Genomic DNA, 18,230 nt, shown 5'->3' on the forward strand with positions numbered 1-18,230 from the left:
GATACAAGACTGTAGGGCAGGTAATGCTAACTACTTTTATGCTCACACATTCAAAAATTCTGTTAAAATGAAAATTACATTGAAGAAGTGCCTTGTCCCTCTCGAGTCTCCCATACACTGCCATGACACCATCAAAGGAAACAGTTGTTTGTTTCCTTTTGCTTTCTTCTTCCAGGTCAAATTTCTTATTACTGTGCTTGTCTTTCCCACAAATAGAAGAGCCATCTGTATTCACATAACATGCTGGAAAGTGTATAATCTGCAATCTTGAAGAAGGCAAGCAGGAAAATGTGAGTGCAGCACTTAGCACAGATTTGGTACTACTGAGTAGATATGCTCTGCCGTAAATGGAAAAGAAACACACTGATAAAAATGGAAAATAGGAAGTTCTTGGTTTTGGCACTACTACACTTACTGCTCACCTAAAGCAAGTGAGAGATAACAAATTAAACAAAACTTAGCAAACTAAACCAAAAAGAGAAGCAAAATATGTATTTATGAGGAAGAAAACTAGAAAACAGCAGAGTTAAAGGTAACATATCCCTTCACCATTTGTTCTCCTATTTATCATCTTCACTGTTTTTGCTACAGGACCGACATATTTAAAAACTTTCAACTTCTTCTTAAGCATGCTCCTGAGATGACAATAAGGACAACTGTAATAATTCACACAGAATAAAAAGCATTCACTCTACCTTAAATGAAATCTGACAAATTTCATATATTCACCTGAAAAATATCTCAATATAAATTACATACTTTTGTTGTAAATCTATTTTAACACAATCAGTTCAATCCATTATTATTTAAAATCAGCACTGTTTCTAACATAATTGTGATTCCAGGTCAGAGCAAAGGCTAGTGATTCATCAAGCTTAGTATCCTGTCTCCAAAAGAGCACCCAAAGTAAAAAGAGAGCAATATGGCACATAGTGGGACTTCTCCCACATGATCTCCTTAAGCTCCAAAAATATATAACATTGGGACTTCCTCAGTCAGAGACAATATCTGTATTCAATAGGTATAGGTGGATTTTCCTTCCATGAACTTGACCACTCTTCCCCTGAATGCATGTAAACTTTGTAAAGTGAATTTGTGGAGCTTCTTGCAAAAGATATTACAGATGCTAAAACAAGATGAAGAACCAAATCTTCTTGTTTGCTTTGAATAAGGCTTCTGTTAGCTTCAATTGATGCTCCCTATTTTTTTTATTGGAAGAGAGAGAAAACAAGAAATCCCTAATGCACCACCTTCATACCATTTGGGGTTTTTTAGCCTTGTGTTACATTACCATAGAATAGCCTTTCTCTAGGATGAAGAACTCTCATTTGCCTAATTGTTCTTCATATTGTAGCCACTTCATACTGTAGATCATCCTTTTTACCTTTCTTCGAACTTCTTCCAGTTCAACTGTAGCTTTTTTAAGAGGAAGGCATAACAATTGGTAAGCACCAAACTCCTGTTCTCATAAAATCTGTTGTAAACTGAAGACCTTGTTCCTGAGTGAAGATGGGCAGCTCAAAATCCAACATATTATGTGTAAAGTTGGGGCTGTTTTTATGTACATCACAATACATTTTCTACATTTAGAAATGGAGATAAATACAAATGTATCTACATTTGCCACTTCAACCTCCAATCACTGTCTCAAAGTCTTCTTGTAAAGATAATCAGAGATGGTCTGTGAATGCCAGGCAGTGTTTATTTTACCCTGCACTGCTAGTCTCCTTGAAATAAGAAAACTTTGCTAAGTGATAGCTTATGGAGTCCAAAAATTAATAATTAAAACCCAGTTATTCTTGCAGGATTTCCAGACCAGTAGCCTCTGACTTTGCTGATTAATCAATTTATTGTAAAGTAGTCCCATACAAGCTTAGATGCCATCCTGTCACTGATTCTGTTTGGCAAAGCTTTTGACATTCTGCCTAAAATGTTGTCACTTATCTACACACGTCTCTACCTTCCTCCCTCTCCTCCTTCTTCTTTCATTTAAGACTGCAAAGCTTTCCATAAGCCTTTTTATTCCCTTAATTTCAGTTCATGTATTAGATTTTGTCTATATCATTTTTTTCATATACCTTTTATCTTCCCATTCTCTTCCACAATATGTGTCTTCCATAACTGTCTCATTTGTCAGTTTACTTGTTATTTGCATTTTAAATACTTCACAAACTTTTATTTAACCACAGGTACATTTTGCTTCTTACCTTTGCTGTACAAACCTCACAGTGTAAGCCATTTAAACCTTTAACAAAGACTCTTCCCTTGCATTGCTTTTACTATGTTTTTATTATGTTAACACAGTGCTCTGGAACAGAGTCAGACAGACCCTACCAGATTCATCCCTCTATGTGATGTATCAGGAGTTGTGTCTACTTACTCCAAAAATGGATTAAAATTACTCAGATCAATATTTAAGCCAGGCTTACAGAATTTAGGTACCAAACTGACAAATTCTGGGTTTTAATAATCAAATCCTCTGAGAGTCTGTAGTTCCATATGAAGTACAATTAAATTCAAAATATAGAAATCATCTGAGCAAATGCAAATATCTAAGATGTTGATATCTGAACTAGTTGTCTAGACTCTCTTTATAGTTCCAACAGAGAGATAAGCACTTTTGTGGTATGATTCATCTGACCTTTTGGAAATGTATGAGATCAACTGAACCCTGCAGGCACTTGTTTCTCTGCTAGGACTATAAAAGACTAAAAGACTTTTCAGATGAGGCTATCTTAGATGTCCCTTAAGCAACTATAAGGGGAATCCAGAATGAATAGCCCAGAAGAAGATGTCTACAATAAAAAGGCCTTAAGTTAGCAGGATGAATACCATGCAAAACATTTCAGCCTGAATGTCACAGACATATACAGATAGGCAGCCTTTCTGAACAGTTGTTTGAAAGGCATTTTAATAGCAACCTAAGTTTTTATTACAGTCTGAATTGGGGGTGCTGGTCCTTGAAAGACTAGGAATCTTTCTTTATTAGCAGAGAGAACTTTTTTGTTAACTAGGCACCAGAAAATTTGAAAGAAAAAAATGTCATAATGTATAGTATTTTGCATCTTAAAATGAATGCCAATGATCCTCTCTAAAACTTAAAAAGGTACCTTTGGTGTACACTCTTACACCATCTAGACCATCTAATTAAGTTACTTCCTTCCTTTCAGTTAATGGCATTCCACCAGTCTTTGTCAACATTAATATAATATAATACTATATTATTTTATTGTATTATAATCATTATTAGCATTATTATATAATATTATACAATTATTTTACATTATATATATAACAATGCAAATTCCAGAAACACTTAATCTGATTTCCAAAAAAAAAAGAAGGGTTAGCAGAGCTAGGATATTGCTACTATGTTTGTGACTCTAGGAGTAATCAAGAACAGTTGCTTATATCAGTATAGAGTCTTATCTTGGGACTGTTAAAAGAGCAAAAGTTTCCACTAAGCCCCAAATTCTAGAAAATTCTACAGCTCTACATGCAAAATACTTGGTCATATTCTAGGTGTGTGTGACCTGAAGGAGAGGGACCAAACTGACTGAAGTGACCTTTGTCGCTTTCTCATCCTGGCGAGCACAGTGGGACAACAGATGGTGGCTTTTAGACAGCTTTGTGTTTCTACACGTATTAAGCAATGCAAGCTCAAGCTTCAGCCTAGTACACTCTGAGTCCTGGGACATGTCTAGAGAACTATCCTATAGCTGAATGTCACAACACCTCTTGCAGAACACCTCAAGCTGACCGGAGAGTTTTCAGAGCTCTTTAAAATGGCAAAGCTCCTTTAAAGCTGAACAAAAGAGCCGTGGGTCAGGGATATAAACAGTGGACAGAATATGAACAAGTCAGGATTCAACACCTCAAGCTGATTTTTCCTTTCTGTGCTGACTGAATTATACAGACTGCTCCACATTATGAGTGTTTGTTTCTTTAAATCCAGTTCGCGAGCAGAGTAGCATGATATGTTGCCACCTGGTGCAGAGGTGATGTAAAAATCCTTGCTGATTCCTGTATGAGCAAAGGCTGCGTCACTGCAGAGGCACATCTCTGCGTGGACCATCCCGGCAATGTCGTCAGTTCCCTCGCTTGCTGACTCACGGCTTGGGAAGAAATCAGCTCTGAGGAAAAAAACCTGCCCTTCAGTCTGCGATGATGCGGAGCAGGCAAGCACAGGGACTGCAACCTGCCTGAGAAAGGGGAGAGAGAGAGTGATGGCTACAGGCAAAGGAGCTGGCAGCACTCAAACCGGAATGCAAACATACATATTTACAGCTGTCAACAGCTAACGTGTTGATCCTGCCATAAGATACTGGAGAGACGCTGAAACATTATGACTGTTATACAATCGCTCATGTAAATGGGCTGCTCTTAGAGGGAGGATGAAAGTCTGCTTCACATTAATCATTTCAAGCTTTTCTTGCACATCATTTGCCAAATGGATCTGTGCTTTATAATGGAAAACTCATTCAAATAACCTGCCTAGGATTCCTTTGCACAAAGAACCTCTTAAAAGTGGTAAAGCAAGTACAGTGCACAGATTTTTTTAAAAACAGCAATAAACATCACAATTGTTATTTATAAAGATTGTGTTTTCCTTAGGAACAGATCGTTAATATAATTAAGCTTGGAAAACCTTTTACTTGTTTTCAGAGAAAACAGTTTAATTGCTGCCAACCACTTTCTATAGACTCCTATAAGAAATACGGTTTTACCTTTGTTTAAAACCCTGTAAGTTGCTGTGAGGAACAATCACAAAACCAAAACAAGTATTCTTTCTTCAGATATGATTTTCAATAGCAGATTTATGGGCAGCCTTAATGGTAGTCTTGAAAGAAGCTGATGCTGTGCATTTTATGGTCATTCAATACTCAGTAGTGTTCTACTGTCCCTCCAGCAAAGTATGTCATCACAAATATGTTCTACATGTGCACCCTGCCACTGAAAGATCTCTATGGATGTTTATCTTTTGATTTCCTATCAGAAGAGATTTAACTGATCACCTGTTCTCTACAGTTTAAAAGGAGAAAAGTAGCATTACCACCGAAATATTCCAGGTGCTTTTTGGCAAAATTGTTGACAGATCTTTTTTGGACCAGTTCAAGAGTGTTTCTTATAGCAGGAACGTACGCATGACCCCATGACTTATAAGGCTGTTTTGGTTTATGCAGAGTATCCATGGCATTGTAAAACTTTATCAAGCTGCTTACAGGTTTTTTTCAATTCAGAAGTTTGCAACAGAAATTATTAACATTAAAAATATAAATAATGCATTGCTATTAAGTACTTTACATAGCTGATTATTTGACTGAAACAGTATATTCTAGCCACTGTACTGCTACCATTATTTGCCACAGAGCAAGAGCTGATTACTGAAGTCATATATAGCCACAGAACAGAATTCAGAATACAGACTACAAGCAAAAATATTCAGGCTTCTTCCGTTCCAATTCTTTCCAATATCTGGGATAGAACAATCTTTGAAATTACTTCCTTTTAATCAGCTGGTCTCCTATTTCTCCCACTAAAGACTAAACACAGCACAAATTGCTGGTATTTCTCTAGCTTGAAGAAAAAAATCTGCCAAAGGAAGATTAAATAATCTTGAGGGAAGCATTCTCCTTAAATTCACCCAAAGCCTACAGATCCAGTTTCATGTGTGGTATCACGTTGGAAAAAAGTTAGAGGCTTGAAAAACAGGTGAATGTATTGTTACTCAATCCACTGTAAGAGAACCACTTTTTTCCATGTAACTGAAAATCTTTATCTAACATGCCAATACGTCACTGTGGTAGAAAAACCTTTCTTGCAATTCGTGCAAAATCCATTCAAAACCAGTCATGACAGGTTCTGTTATTGATGGGGAAAAGACTGACTGACTTATGTGGAAAAGGTTACTCGTGAAAAAATTCAGATGCCCTAGGAGAAACTTTTAAGCATATATGAACACATTCACTAGGCCTATAGCATGTATAGGCTCATCAACAAACACTGTCCTGTCAACCTATAAGCCTATCTGTGAAAAAAAATGGGAGAACGTATTTTCAGACATAGCAAATACTAGACTCCAGACTATTTTACATCTCTCAATACTATCTGCAATTCACGTTTTCTCTGAAAAGGATATGTACTAGACATATGCACTGACCTTTATATAACAGATGACATGGTCAGAACAGCATTTCTACATGGGGAGAGTGGGATATTGGGTAGAAGACCTTTAACACTGAGGTGTTCCATATTCACAGGATATGACTGTTACTATCATCGTCACAAGAAAAGAATGCCAGTAGCTTCCAAAATATGTGGAACTGCACTGTCACAGTGCCCATATGCATTATCTTTAGCCATTATTTTTTGTCTAAAATTAGGATTTCAATTGTGTACAAAATGCTGGTATTTTGAAAAGTGTTTCTTTATTTCAGTTGGAACAAAAAATTCAATTTGGATCATGAAATGGGTGATCTGCCAATCAGCTATGTTTATTATTTCAGTTCACATGATGGGAAAGGGATGGTCCTGGACTACACAATTATGAAGGCCCCACTGCAGAAGGCAGTAGCCATAACATGACAGTCCTTTGAATGTAAAGCTCCAAAGGATGCAGCTCAGTGCCTTCTCCCTGGCTCTTCACCTCCCAACACTCGATGCTTCTGTCTGAGGCATGTGGAGCCATGCAGTGGAAGAGAGATCGCAAGACTATATTGTACAAGGCACAGATCTACCTAGAGGCCAGAGCTGCATCTAACACTGCGCATGAGAGGAGACAGACCTTATGTTGACACAGTAAATGGCCAAATAGTTAATCTGGTAGAGTCAAACAGTAATCACTCCAGTATGCACACTTAAGTTATCACAAAGCATCTGCTTTTCCATCACAGTAATCATGATAGATATGGGGGAAAAACAGGAAAAACACTGAAAAGGTATTTCAACAAGCTATAGAATTACAGACAATGCTAAAAATTCATGAATATTTCATATAAACTAGACTACATTTACTTTGCACTTTGAATCCTTCAAAAACTGTTTCAAAAAACAACCACACAAAGATGACCCTTTGTAGATGTGTTAATGCTATCAAATCAGTTCAATCTCCTTCCTCCTGCCTCCCTTCTCCCTATTTCCTTCAGAAAAGCACAGGACAGTAACAGTTCCAAAATGAATTCCTAGTCTGCACAGATGACTGTACTTTTCCTGGCTCAAATCACTGCTGCGGCATTTGCTTGGCTAGAGCAGCATATGAACATTAGTGGTCATAAAAGCATGGAAGAATCTCCTTCCCTCTGTTCAAATAATTGTACTTTCTATTGTACTATAGAATCCAACATTAAAGATGACTAGTATTTTTGATATACAATTCAGAATCAGAAAGTTTCAACAGAAGATTTTATCAGATAGTCCATAAAATCCACAGTGTGGGAGTAGGGTAATTATTGTCATTTCATTGCTCGCTCTCTATCTACAATTACCTCTATATACTAGTAATCAGCTTTATACCATTTGATCTCCTTTGCTTTTTATCCATCTAATTACAAAGTAGCAGTAGATGTTTGCATCACAAAGACTGGTTTGAGTACCCATTGCAATCTCCTTCAGTTTCCATATGTCTGCATTTTCCCGAAGATGTAAGATTGAAAACTAAACACATATTTAAAGGCTATGTCTTATGTGTCAATGGCAGTCATGTATTTAAAAAACTATTTTATGCAGAAAGATTCATCATATTTTTTACACCAGCAGTGTACAACAGAAATTAGCATGAACAGAGTGATAGAAGCATATGCCATCTCTCTATTTTGAATAGTACCCTTACATTATTGGGTCTGAGACAAGGAACTTGCGCTCTGTTTCACTAACGTGCACCAAACATATGCCTTGTTGAAAAGTTAGACATTGACAAGCATTTCAAAACATTGCAGTAGTTGTACATTCACATGACCTTATTTCAAACACCAAACAAATACGTAAATTTGGAGGCTGATTGTTAGTAGTTAGAGGGGTCAGAAAAGCTCGTTTGGATATGGTGATCTAAAATTGCTCTTTGGAGGAACTTTTCTCTTGCTTTTAACCATACTGCCTTTTAAATACTAGAGATATGGGTAGAGGAAGTCCTGTGACCAGATATCCTGCCACACTTCATGACTACAAATGCCACTGTGCCTCCTGCCCTTTGATATGGAGGCCAACTCAGTCCAGTGACAAACAGTGTTATTCCTCATGACCCTTATTTTAGAGTTTAGGGATGGTCCAATCCTACAAATTCATGCCAGGGTACAGTAACAACCCTACTCCCTTTTGTCCAGGAATAGTTTGGTTTATTACAAAATCCTCCCTCAGCTGTGACCTTGCAGAAAAGCCAGTTGTGGCAACGGAAAATAGATTATGCCTTGCTTTGGTGTAGGCATTGGTCACCAAGACATGATTACAGCTGGATGTTAGGTTCAGCTTAGCATTCAAAAAAAAAGGAATAGTGCCAGGACAAGCTCTGAGGCCAGCGCTCTTCCTATTCATGCAGGCCTTACAAATGCAGTTCCTCTTTACCCCAAATTTAACTCTAACTGGAACCAAAGACCTTATCGTACATACTTACAACCAAATCAATTAAAAAAAGATGTTTCTCTGAAACCATCTGCTCCTTCATGCTTACTACATTCCATCAGCAAATGCTATCCTTCCATTCTGCTTTTCTGGAAACTAACCTAGCAAGTGTCATTGTAGGCTTTATGAAATGCTGTGACTGCACGATAACGAGGAGTTACTCAGGCTGGAGTTTTTGCTCATGAAATCATGCATACCTTACCACATGCTGCAGTTAAAAACAGCCCTCTGTTGACACTTTCTCTAAATCCTAACTCAAAATATGTCTCCAAACTATTCTTAATCAAATTCCATAAAAACCACAAAAACAGTGAGCAGCCAGTCATTTCTATAGCTAACATCCTCCATCCCCTTCCTGGAGACCTCACGGTATCCTGGAATGAAACTCGTCTTCAAACCCTTCTGGGTTCAAAACCGACCCTAACTCCTTGCCCATTTTCAGTCATAACCAGAGGTTAATAAAGCTCCTGTCCAGCAAACCCAATCACACGCTTGTCACTTCTGCCAACGGAAGGTCCCATCCTAGGTCTCAGACAATAAATGCAGCTTATGACCATATAACCAATTCTTTGTGTTTATGTTTTAGTGCAGACATTTCTAACTTGGCTATGGCCAAGACTAAAAGCAGGGATGTTCTTAGGGCCAAGTTTTGTAAAAGGAATGACCAAATGTCTGTTTATTGCTCAGTTCTGAATATGTACTTGGCTAAGATGGAAGCTAATACAGGCAAGGGCGAATATATTATGTTTGGGTTTGGAACAAATATGGATGTACTGGTTAAGACTTAGACAAGGTTTAAGGTTGGGGCTGGGTTATCGTTTGGTAATCAAGAGCTGAAGTGTTTGGCTGATTGCAGGATCCTCAACAGGCTACACTGTTGGACCCATAGTAGTATTAGTAGGTAGGGAATGATTTAAAATTAATTTTAGAAGATGCTTATCTTATTTTATTATAACCTAGGAAAGATTGTAGGTTTAGTGAGGGTTACAAATTTATGGAAAAATATGGTAAATCTGCTTTATTCCTTGAGCTCCTAGGCCTAAGGGAAAGTCAAATGGTGGTAACTGCCAATTGCTAAAGCATTTAATATTAACAAAGTCAGCACTTCTCTTTAGCTAATGCTAAACTGAAATTATGATTAAGTATTTAGAAAAGAAAAACAGAATACCTCAAGTTAACAGATGGTTACTGTGTAAATTGCTAGAATGGAGAATTGAGGCTGATAAGGGACAATGCTTTCTGTCAATTCTGACAGTTGTTGGTCCCTTGCTACAGACTAAAGTTATGACTAGGATTAAAGATAAAGTTTCAGAAAAGTAGGAATGAAGAATTTAGTTTACTGTATGAAAGCATATGACTGCGGTAAGGAAATATCTTATGTTGATGCCTATACAGACATCAGCCACCTGGTTGTGATTAGGGCTGAGCTTGAGGTAAGATTTGGGCAATCAATTTTGCATCAAAAATACATAAACACATTATAAATACAACAGAGAACAGTGCAACATACAAAAAAACAGGGAGGTTATGAAAATGTAAAAAATATACCTGATATATGCCATGATAAAAGATTTATCTTGAAATCCCTGAAAAAAACCTGTTAAAAAAAAAAAAGCACAAAGATCATATTTCTACCAGCCTACTAACTTTACCAAATCATCCCTGGGATCATTTAAAACTATTAATTGATCTAGAGGCTGTGGTGGTCTTTTTTTAGAGATGACCTAGAAAGTAGACATTTTTGCATTAATATATCTTACATAGTTTGAAAGTACTCTAAAAAGAGGAACTGAAGTCTTGGGTTTGATCATGGCTCAGACCTAAGAGTGGGAAGCAGCAGAAGCAAAAACACTCCACATTAGCGAAGCTTCGCATCAGGTGAAGTTGGCAATTAACTGGATGCTGCAATAACCAAACATTGAAGTAGGCCTTTCAATATGGAAAAAGGCTTACTTTAGGAGAACTTAATGCCTCTACAAGAGGTGAATTTTTGTGGTTTCCTTACTTGTTTCACAGATGCAAAAGATTCTAGAAGATACATATATTACTGTAAACATTTATAAAGGGCAAATTATAAATTATAATTTTGTGGATGTTTGGATATTTTATGTCTGTGCTATCTTTCTAATGTTATCAGACAAAATGTTGGTGCAATATAAGGTATATTCACATACTATGGAGCTTGACTAGGACGTTTGTGGCTCTAGTATACCAGATCGTACAGCTGTAGCCAGAGTTCAGTGCTGTAAATTATTTTGGAAAGATTTTTGATGTCACAGCTTGCATTACAAAAAGAACAATTAAGATGGTATCAGGATAAATAGGACTAGCAAACAGGACTCTCTACTCCTTGATGCATGATCAAAAAATTTTTGAAAATTGCTAAACAGCAATAAAAGCAATTCCCTCTGGGATCACACTGAGCAGTTGCTGCTCCAACTGCTGACCCAGCAGCTTTGCCTCTGATGGGGTGCACTACACACAGCTCTACCACAGGGCAGACCGAATTTAACACCTGAATTCATTTAGCGTGTCTACCTATAACGGGTTTTAGAGAAAGGCTGGACTGGAGAGAAATGCTGGAAACCATGAGCCCAGAGCTCCTCCTGTAACATCACTGCAAAAATTATTTAAAACACCTACTCGGGAAGGTTTTCTAGCTTCATAATTAGCACAGGTGGAAACGTTTAAGAAGGAAGTAGTTCCACCAAAGAACCCTCTTTTTTAAAAAATCTTAATTCTCCACAGGAATGCCCTTCAGCAGCTGTTCTCCAACATGGAGAACACCAGGCTCCCCCACCTTGCCTAGCCCAAACTTTTAGGCTGGCACAGTCCCCTACGCCCCCCCCGCATCGACAGGGCCACTGGCCACCACTCTGGCGCTCGGTAAGGGGCGCGGGCCGGGACCACGGACCCACCACAGCCTTCGCGAGGCCCCAACACTCGCCAACCACCGCCCGCCTGTCAGGGTACCACATGACCGCAGCGCACCGCCCCGCCCCGCGCACAGCCCCTCACGCCCCCGCCAACGGCCGTCCGCGGCCCGCGCACCAGCCCCGGGAATGCTGCCGCCAATCAGTGCGCGGCAGCCGCTGACAGGCAGAAGCCGGCGGGAGGCGAAGCGGTCGTAGGCGAAAGAGGGACGGCGATGGGACGGACTGGCACGCCCGCCCCCCCGGCTGAGCAATTTAATTGGCTACTTTGCCGCCAAACTGCCTAATCAGAGAATGCTTTGTAAACGCACCCTCAGCCTATCAGAGAAGTGCTTCTTCTTCCGCTCTGGTAGTTTGAAACCGTCTCGCTCGGCGGCCGGGGGCGGCTGCTGCCCGCAGGTGAGAGGGGGGTGGCGGGGGGCGGCCGGGCGTGCTGCGCCCCGAGGGGCCGTGACTTCCACAGTACCTTTTCCATAACCCCAGTCTTCCTGCCCGGCGGCTTACCCGCAGCCCCCCTCCTCCCCACCCCGCCACCCCCCCCGAGCTTCCTACCACTCTCTGAGGGGGCCTGTGAGCACCCCCGGCCCCCGGGTAGTTGGGCTGGTTGTCTTAAAGGCCCTGTCTTAAAAAAAAAAAACACAAAGAAAGATCTCCTGTTCACATTCGGAATTGTGCTCCTTCCTGCTTGTCCACCCGTGTGCCTACCCGGCTGTGCCTCCCAGGTGTCTTTGTGACAGCCTGCGGCTTGTCCTTATTGTTGCTAGTTGACATGACAGCGGTGGTCGCTGTAGTATCAGCTCTGCAGGCGTAAGGGGTAGTTGCAGAGATGCTGTGGTGAGAAGCTTAAAAACGTGGACCTGAGCAGTGCTGCTTTGCAAGGGGGCACAGTTAAGGGAAACGAAAATGTCCTGTGTGACTGGGAGATGGAGTAGTTCTCTTTCCCAGGTGTTGAGTCCTGTGATCTGAATGCAACATTAAATTATTTGGAAAGCATCACTTTTAGTCAAAAGCAAACCCTAAAGCACAAAATCCTGAGCACAGCTCAACCAATTAAAAAGTAAGGATGAGAGCGGCCATGGTGAGTCAGGTCAAAGATCTTTATAGTTGCATCCTCTTTCTAAAAGTAGCTGTCTTAGCATTGTAGTCGTACACTTATGGTTTGGAAGAAACTACTGCTGTTAACAGGAATCTTTCTTTAATGAAGTCAGGCAGATGTTTTGGCTGAGGCTCAGGGAAGATTAGAAGAACATGGTAAGCATGAAGATGCTCCTCTCACTTGTCTCTCACCATATAATGATTTGCAGCTTAGCAAATCAACTTGTTGACCCAGAGATGGTGTCTTACTTAATATCCCTTGATTTCTCTTTTATAAACTTACCCGCTATTTTCTTGAACTTAGTGCTTGTTCACTGAGATCAAAGCAGACAAGTTAGTCTTAGCATGACTTAGCATACAGTGATATCTGTAAACATCAGCTTAAAAGAAGTGAATTTATCTTAATTTATTGTAGCAATCCAATTTATTTTGTACATAAGCAGATTTCTAGAACTTTAGGTTTACTGAGATTTTCACTGGAATGTTGCAATAATCAATATGCAAGGATAGACTCTAGACACAAATATTAGAGGTACAGACAGGCAAAACATAGAAATGTGGGGAAAGTTTGAACTTTAAGTAGTAAGCTTGAACTTTAAGTAACCTGTTAGTGGAATCTAAAGTGGTGTTCAAGTCAGTAAAGGCAGTCAGGTGTAGACCAGATGGACAAACACAGTGGAGGGCTAGTCCACAGGTATAAAGAAAAGGGACGGGAAGAGGAGGCAAACACTGAACCTGAGGTGACAGTGAGTGACTTTTATAAGACAACATCAAACAGGTAAGCTGCAGTTACAGATTTGAAGGGAAGAGTGTCCTGGAGTGGAGAGGTAGCATCACTTGTGACGAAGGAACCTTTTGAGTTTTGGAAGACCACAAACTTGAGAGTACTTTCAGTGATAAGCAGAGAACTAGATACACTAGACTGAATGTCAAGGGCATGATCTTAGAAAACTGAAAAGAGAAGTCAGGACAGTGGCCTTAAGTTATTGAACAAACTTTTCAGAATAAACCTTTCTCCTCCACTTCCTTGGCGTCATCTGCGTTCACGTGAAACTCCATTTGCCCTCCTGTTTCTCAGAAGAATTGGTGGTACTTTAGTTCTTTTTAAGTGGACTGAGAAGGAAAGAGAACACTATTTGTAATTTCTGGCTGCAAATACACCTTTAATTCCTGTAAGTGCTAGGCAGTTGATCCTTTGTGATCCTCCCTAATGCCCACACACACAGGTATGTTTGAATACCTCCAGGACTTCTAGGGTACTCAGGACCCACAATTTGAGAAACTATATTAACAGGAAGGCATATGGAGTTGAAGCTGACTTTTTAAGATTACTGAAGAAGTATTTTTTTGCTATTAAAAGAATTTATTGACTAAAGGAAGGGGGTGTGCTAGTATAAAGTTATTTGATTAGGTAGAGAGGCCAAAACTAAAGGAACAGATAGGGAATCATTTGTGGGAGAGAGGAAAGGAGAAAATTATCAGAGCAGCAGACAATGAGCATGGAAGAGATGAGGAAGATAGTATTTCTTCTTTCATCTACCCAGTATTTCTTCTCTTATCTACCCACTGGTATACAGCCATAAAAGTATGCAGTAAACCTCCCCAAGACTTCATATTTTGTACTTAAAAAACATGGTCAGTATATTAGGGCTCAGCAGGAAGTATGGAGACAGTAATCATGTATTTTAAACCTTGGGACTACAGGAAATCTCACCATTTAAAATTGTCTTTATACCATTTTTGAAATGTCCGTCTTCAGCACAGAAGCAAACTTCCCATTCTGAAAGGTGTAGATACCCGTGGCAGAGAGAGCTTTTGTGGTGCAGGAAGAATCAGCATCTAGAATAGCTCAAACAACAAAAAAGACAATTAATTTCCATCTGTATTCCGATATAGAGAGCTATGAGATTATTGCATTTTTTGACATTTTGAAAAAAGATGATGATGCTTGAGGATATTCCTGCCAATTTGATGACAGTAAAACTAGCAATTTAAAAATAACATTTATGTCAGAAAATGCATCTGCTTAAAAAACAACTGAGAATATTATAATTGACAGTTTTAAAGGTCTCTCTAAAAATAAATTTTCCTTGCATGGTTGTTTGCTACATTGTACAAGCACTCAATTCCTCTGGTTATTGATGGTGGTTGTCTTCCCGTGCTTACTCTCTGACAACTCCCTGCTTAATGTGTCTGATGATTGTTTTCCATGTGCATCAGGCAACACTATCACTCTGCCATTCATTCATTAACAAATTCACCTTGCTTAATACTCAGTTCCCACTCATTCTGTAATTCCTTTCATTCCCACTCATATGCTTTAGAGTTCTTTTTCCCTATATCCTATCAAGTTTTATCACAAGAGCTTTAGTTCTTCACTGAAGGACTTAGTAGGCTACAGTAGATTAGAAAACACATATCTTTCAGAAAGTCTTCAAGTTTCTTGTCATTTCTGCAATATCACCTGCTTCCCAAATGTTCAAAGAACACCTCACTATCTTGCTTAGAATTTGCTGGAATCATTGACATTACCTGAACCTAAGGCATTACCTGTCCTTCCATATCTGTTCGTCTTCCTGGGCCTATAAGGCAAGAGTCAAAGAAGTGGAGGGAGGCTGATGTTGGCCACTAAGTGAAGGCTTCAGGGTATTCAACTGGAGTGTTCAGGGCATCATCTCAGCTTGGGCTGTGGCTGAGGTAGTTCGGGGAGGGGGGGGGAAGATTGCAGTGTAGCTTAGTCATTCCTGTGTCACTCTATAGGAATTTTGTACTGAAACAAGCTGATAAGCTCCAAAACAATATGGTGTGAATAAGAAGGAAGGACTGACACAGGAATGTATCTGTAAATTAAGGCTTCTGTTATTCTTGATATATCTGTTTAGTTTTTTCCTCTAGCAGTGTATTTTAGTTACCATTCATGTAAAATTTTGTATTGTGTATCATTAAGCATTAGGTATTATTCAGTTAATGTAAAATAAGAGAAAACTTTTATGTTGTTACTTTTGGGTCTTCCATTATTTTCTTTTAAAGTCAATGGAAGCCTTTTCATCATTTTGAGTATGGTTTGGATCAGTCAGTTTCCTACCTAGCATTATATAATGAGACCATGCGATTGGTTTAGCCCACCAAATGGGTGGTGGTGTAGTTTCTACAGCAGAATCGCTGTTTCTGGGGAAAATGTTGGTGAACATACATTAAACATGTTGGAATGGAAAAATGAAGTTCAGCTTCTACTGTTTTATAGACTAACTTTGTGCAGAATGTCATCAGATGAGGAGAAAAGCACAAGTCCAGTTTTGCCAAAAGACTCTGTGCGGGGCAGTTCTGTTTCTTCAGATTGTCAGGTAGGAAAGAGGCAACCTCATTTGGTTCACTGTCATGGCATTTTGTTTGGCAAATTATGAGGAAATCTAACAAAACTTGCATCTTTTTTATGTTTTATGTGTACAGGAAAATAATAAAAATGTTAGTGAAAGGAAGCAAACGAAACAAAAAAATCTGAGATTAAAATATCTTCACTTGGATTCCCTTTTATGCATTTCACAAGAAGTTTCAATTTATGTGAAAATTCTTATCTAAACTTAAGAGGTTGATCAATGACAGCAACAAATAAAATAATACCGTTTTCTTACTACTTTTTTTCTGGTGTTATTTTTTGTGTGTTAAGTCTTATCAAGAAGCATAAATTTGACACAGTAGGATAGAAATGCATTATTTTTGAGGGATGAAGTGTATCTATGTGTTAGGCTGCTTACATGATGTCGTAAGAACTGAATTTTTTTTTAATGGATTTATTGCCCTTGGAGTAGAACTGTGGCCAAGTTAATCTCAGAAAGGAAATACTTTTTTTTTTTTTTCCTGCATCAAATATGCCAAGATGTCCTGGAACTATAACAGTGAGGGTTTTTCCTTTTCTGTGCTCAGCATTCTTTTGGGAGGATGCAAAGGTACTGGATAAAGTCTTTGTCCTATGCTTTTGAAAGCAGCAGATTTTCATCCTTTAATGGTTATTCCTATTTGAGTAGTGGGTGGGGGGTTTTTTTGAGAGGATTCTATCCAAAACAGGCTAGTCTTGACAAAAATAAGTTTTGCTAGTTGCCCTGTAGAAATGCATCTCCACTTTTGTCACCTGGTGGAATAGGCATGTACAGTAGAAGCTGTAAATTAAGGGGCTTTTTTCTTCATGTGGATTGACTTTGTCCCTTTTACACTACCTGTTTATGGGCGATTCATTTCTGCAGTTCCTGTGTTTCTCCATTTGTGGTCATATCTCATGGATAAATTTTCTTAATCTTTGTTCAGCAATAGTAATTCATCTGTGTTTCCAGTGCCTTTTGTAGTTGGAAAACAGGATGAAGGCATTGTGTGACAAATTTTGGAAGACCAGAATTTTCTTTTATGATCTGGTTGATTATCAAGGAGGTTCTAAAGCCACCTTGTAGAGAATGATAAAGTAAACTAACATTAAGGAATGACTGCTTTGCAACTGAGAACATGTCTAGAATAGAATAGAATATTTTCAGTTGAAAGGGACCTACAGTGATCACCTAGTCCAACTGCCTGACCAATTCAGGGCTGACCAGAAGTTAAACCACATTGTCCAAATGTCCCTCACACACTGACAGGCTTGGGTCATTGACCGCTGCTCTAGGAAGCGCATTCCAGTGTTTGACCACCCACTCGATAAAGAAATGTTTCCTGATGTCCAGTCTAAACCTCCGCTGGCACAGCTTTGAACCATTCCCACACATCCTATCACTGGATCCCAGGGAGAAGAGCTCAGCACCTCCCTCTCCACTTCCCCTCCTCAGGAAGCTGCAGAGAGCGATGAGGTTGCCCCTCAGCGGCCTCTTCTCCAAAGCAGACAAGCGCAGAGTCCTTAGCTGCTCCTCAGAGGAGTCCATTACTGTTGAAAAAGAACACTGGGGTCACAGATGAGCGATAGGAGTATTGACAAGGAAGTACTCTACTCCTTTTAGATAATTTTGAAGGGCCTTTTTGATAATTTGATGCTTTTAAATAGAGGCCAGATTGTTACCTTTTCCTTGTAAAAAAAATCCACTGGCTCTTAGAAGACTTCCATTTACTTATAATTGAGTTCAGCAAGACTTTGTCCATTCAATCCGTTCTGTTCGTGTTGTTGAGTAACCTTGACTGCAATCCTAAGGACAAATTCTATGCAGCCTCTGTAGATTTTTATAATGCGTTAAGAAGGAAGAAAAAAACCCAAACCTCTAAATGCTCTTGTGTCCTTTGCTCGTTGCAACACTAATTTATTTACTTCTACAAAACCAAGGTAGTATGCATTAAATGATCAAAACTCCTCTGACCTTCAGGCCTTAGAACTATATTCTTGTAGTTTTATGCTCTAACAGAATTTTTGTAGTTGACAGAACAGCTTGTAAGTTTTGTTTAAAGCAGAACAAAGATAGTAAGCAAGCCAAAGATACATTGTTAATTTTATTTTACTATGTTTTTATCAAAATTTATTGGTCAATATTGCATTCCAATTGCAGCATCCTTGTTATGGAATATTTAAGATTGAGATAATACTCTTAATCACTTAATGTTTCCATTTCCCTGTCTTGC

The 18,230-nt window shown here is 39.1% G+C and overlaps 1 protein-coding gene and 1 long non-coding RNA gene across 11 annotated transcripts in view; one reads left to right on the forward strand and one right to left on the reverse strand.

Annotated features, from left to right (window-relative positions):
* Positions 1-516: 516 nt before the first annotated feature.
* Positions 517-15,327, reverse strand: LOC140650941 (uncharacterized). Of its 3 annotated transcripts, XR_012042206.1 has the most exons (6): positions 15,192-15,327; positions 14,356-14,480; positions 13,652-13,754; positions 12,252-12,508; positions 10,162-10,210; positions 517-4,202 (listed from the first exon to the last, which is right to left on the reverse strand). It is a non-coding gene; the product is annotated as an uncharacterized lncRNA (long non-coding RNA). The 3 variants fall into 3 exon arrangements; XR_012042205.1 differs by lacking the exons at positions 12,252-12,508; positions 13,652-13,754; XR_012042207.1 differs by lacking the exons at positions 12,252-12,508; positions 13,652-13,754 and having other exon boundaries at positions 14,356-14,489; positions 15,192-15,318.
* POC5 (POC5 centriolar protein) overlaps positions 11,818-18,230 on the forward strand; it is a 30,936-nt gene continuing 24,523 nt past the window's right edge. For 5 of the 8 annotated variants that reach the window (XM_072859843.1, XM_072859850.1, XM_072859847.1 and 2 more), the window contains exon 1: positions 11,826-11,945. In XM_072859843.1, coding sequence (XP_072715944.1) covers positions 11,841-11,945 — 105 coding nt within the window. In that variant the 5' untranslated portion in view covers positions 11,826-11,840. Of the gene's footprint in view, positions 11,946-15,885; positions 15,986-18,230 lie in introns of all 8 variants that reach the window. The other 3 variants (XM_072859845.1, XM_072859846.1, XM_072859853.1) reach the window with 2 other exon arrangements.

The sequence above is a fragment of the Ciconia boyciana genome, chromosome 4 (genome assembly GCF_034638445.1).
Source record: "Ciconia boyciana chromosome 4, ASM3463844v1, whole genome shotgun sequence".
NCBI classification, from domain to species: domain Eukaryota; kingdom Metazoa; phylum Chordata; class Aves; order Ciconiiformes; family Ciconiidae; genus Ciconia; species Ciconia boyciana.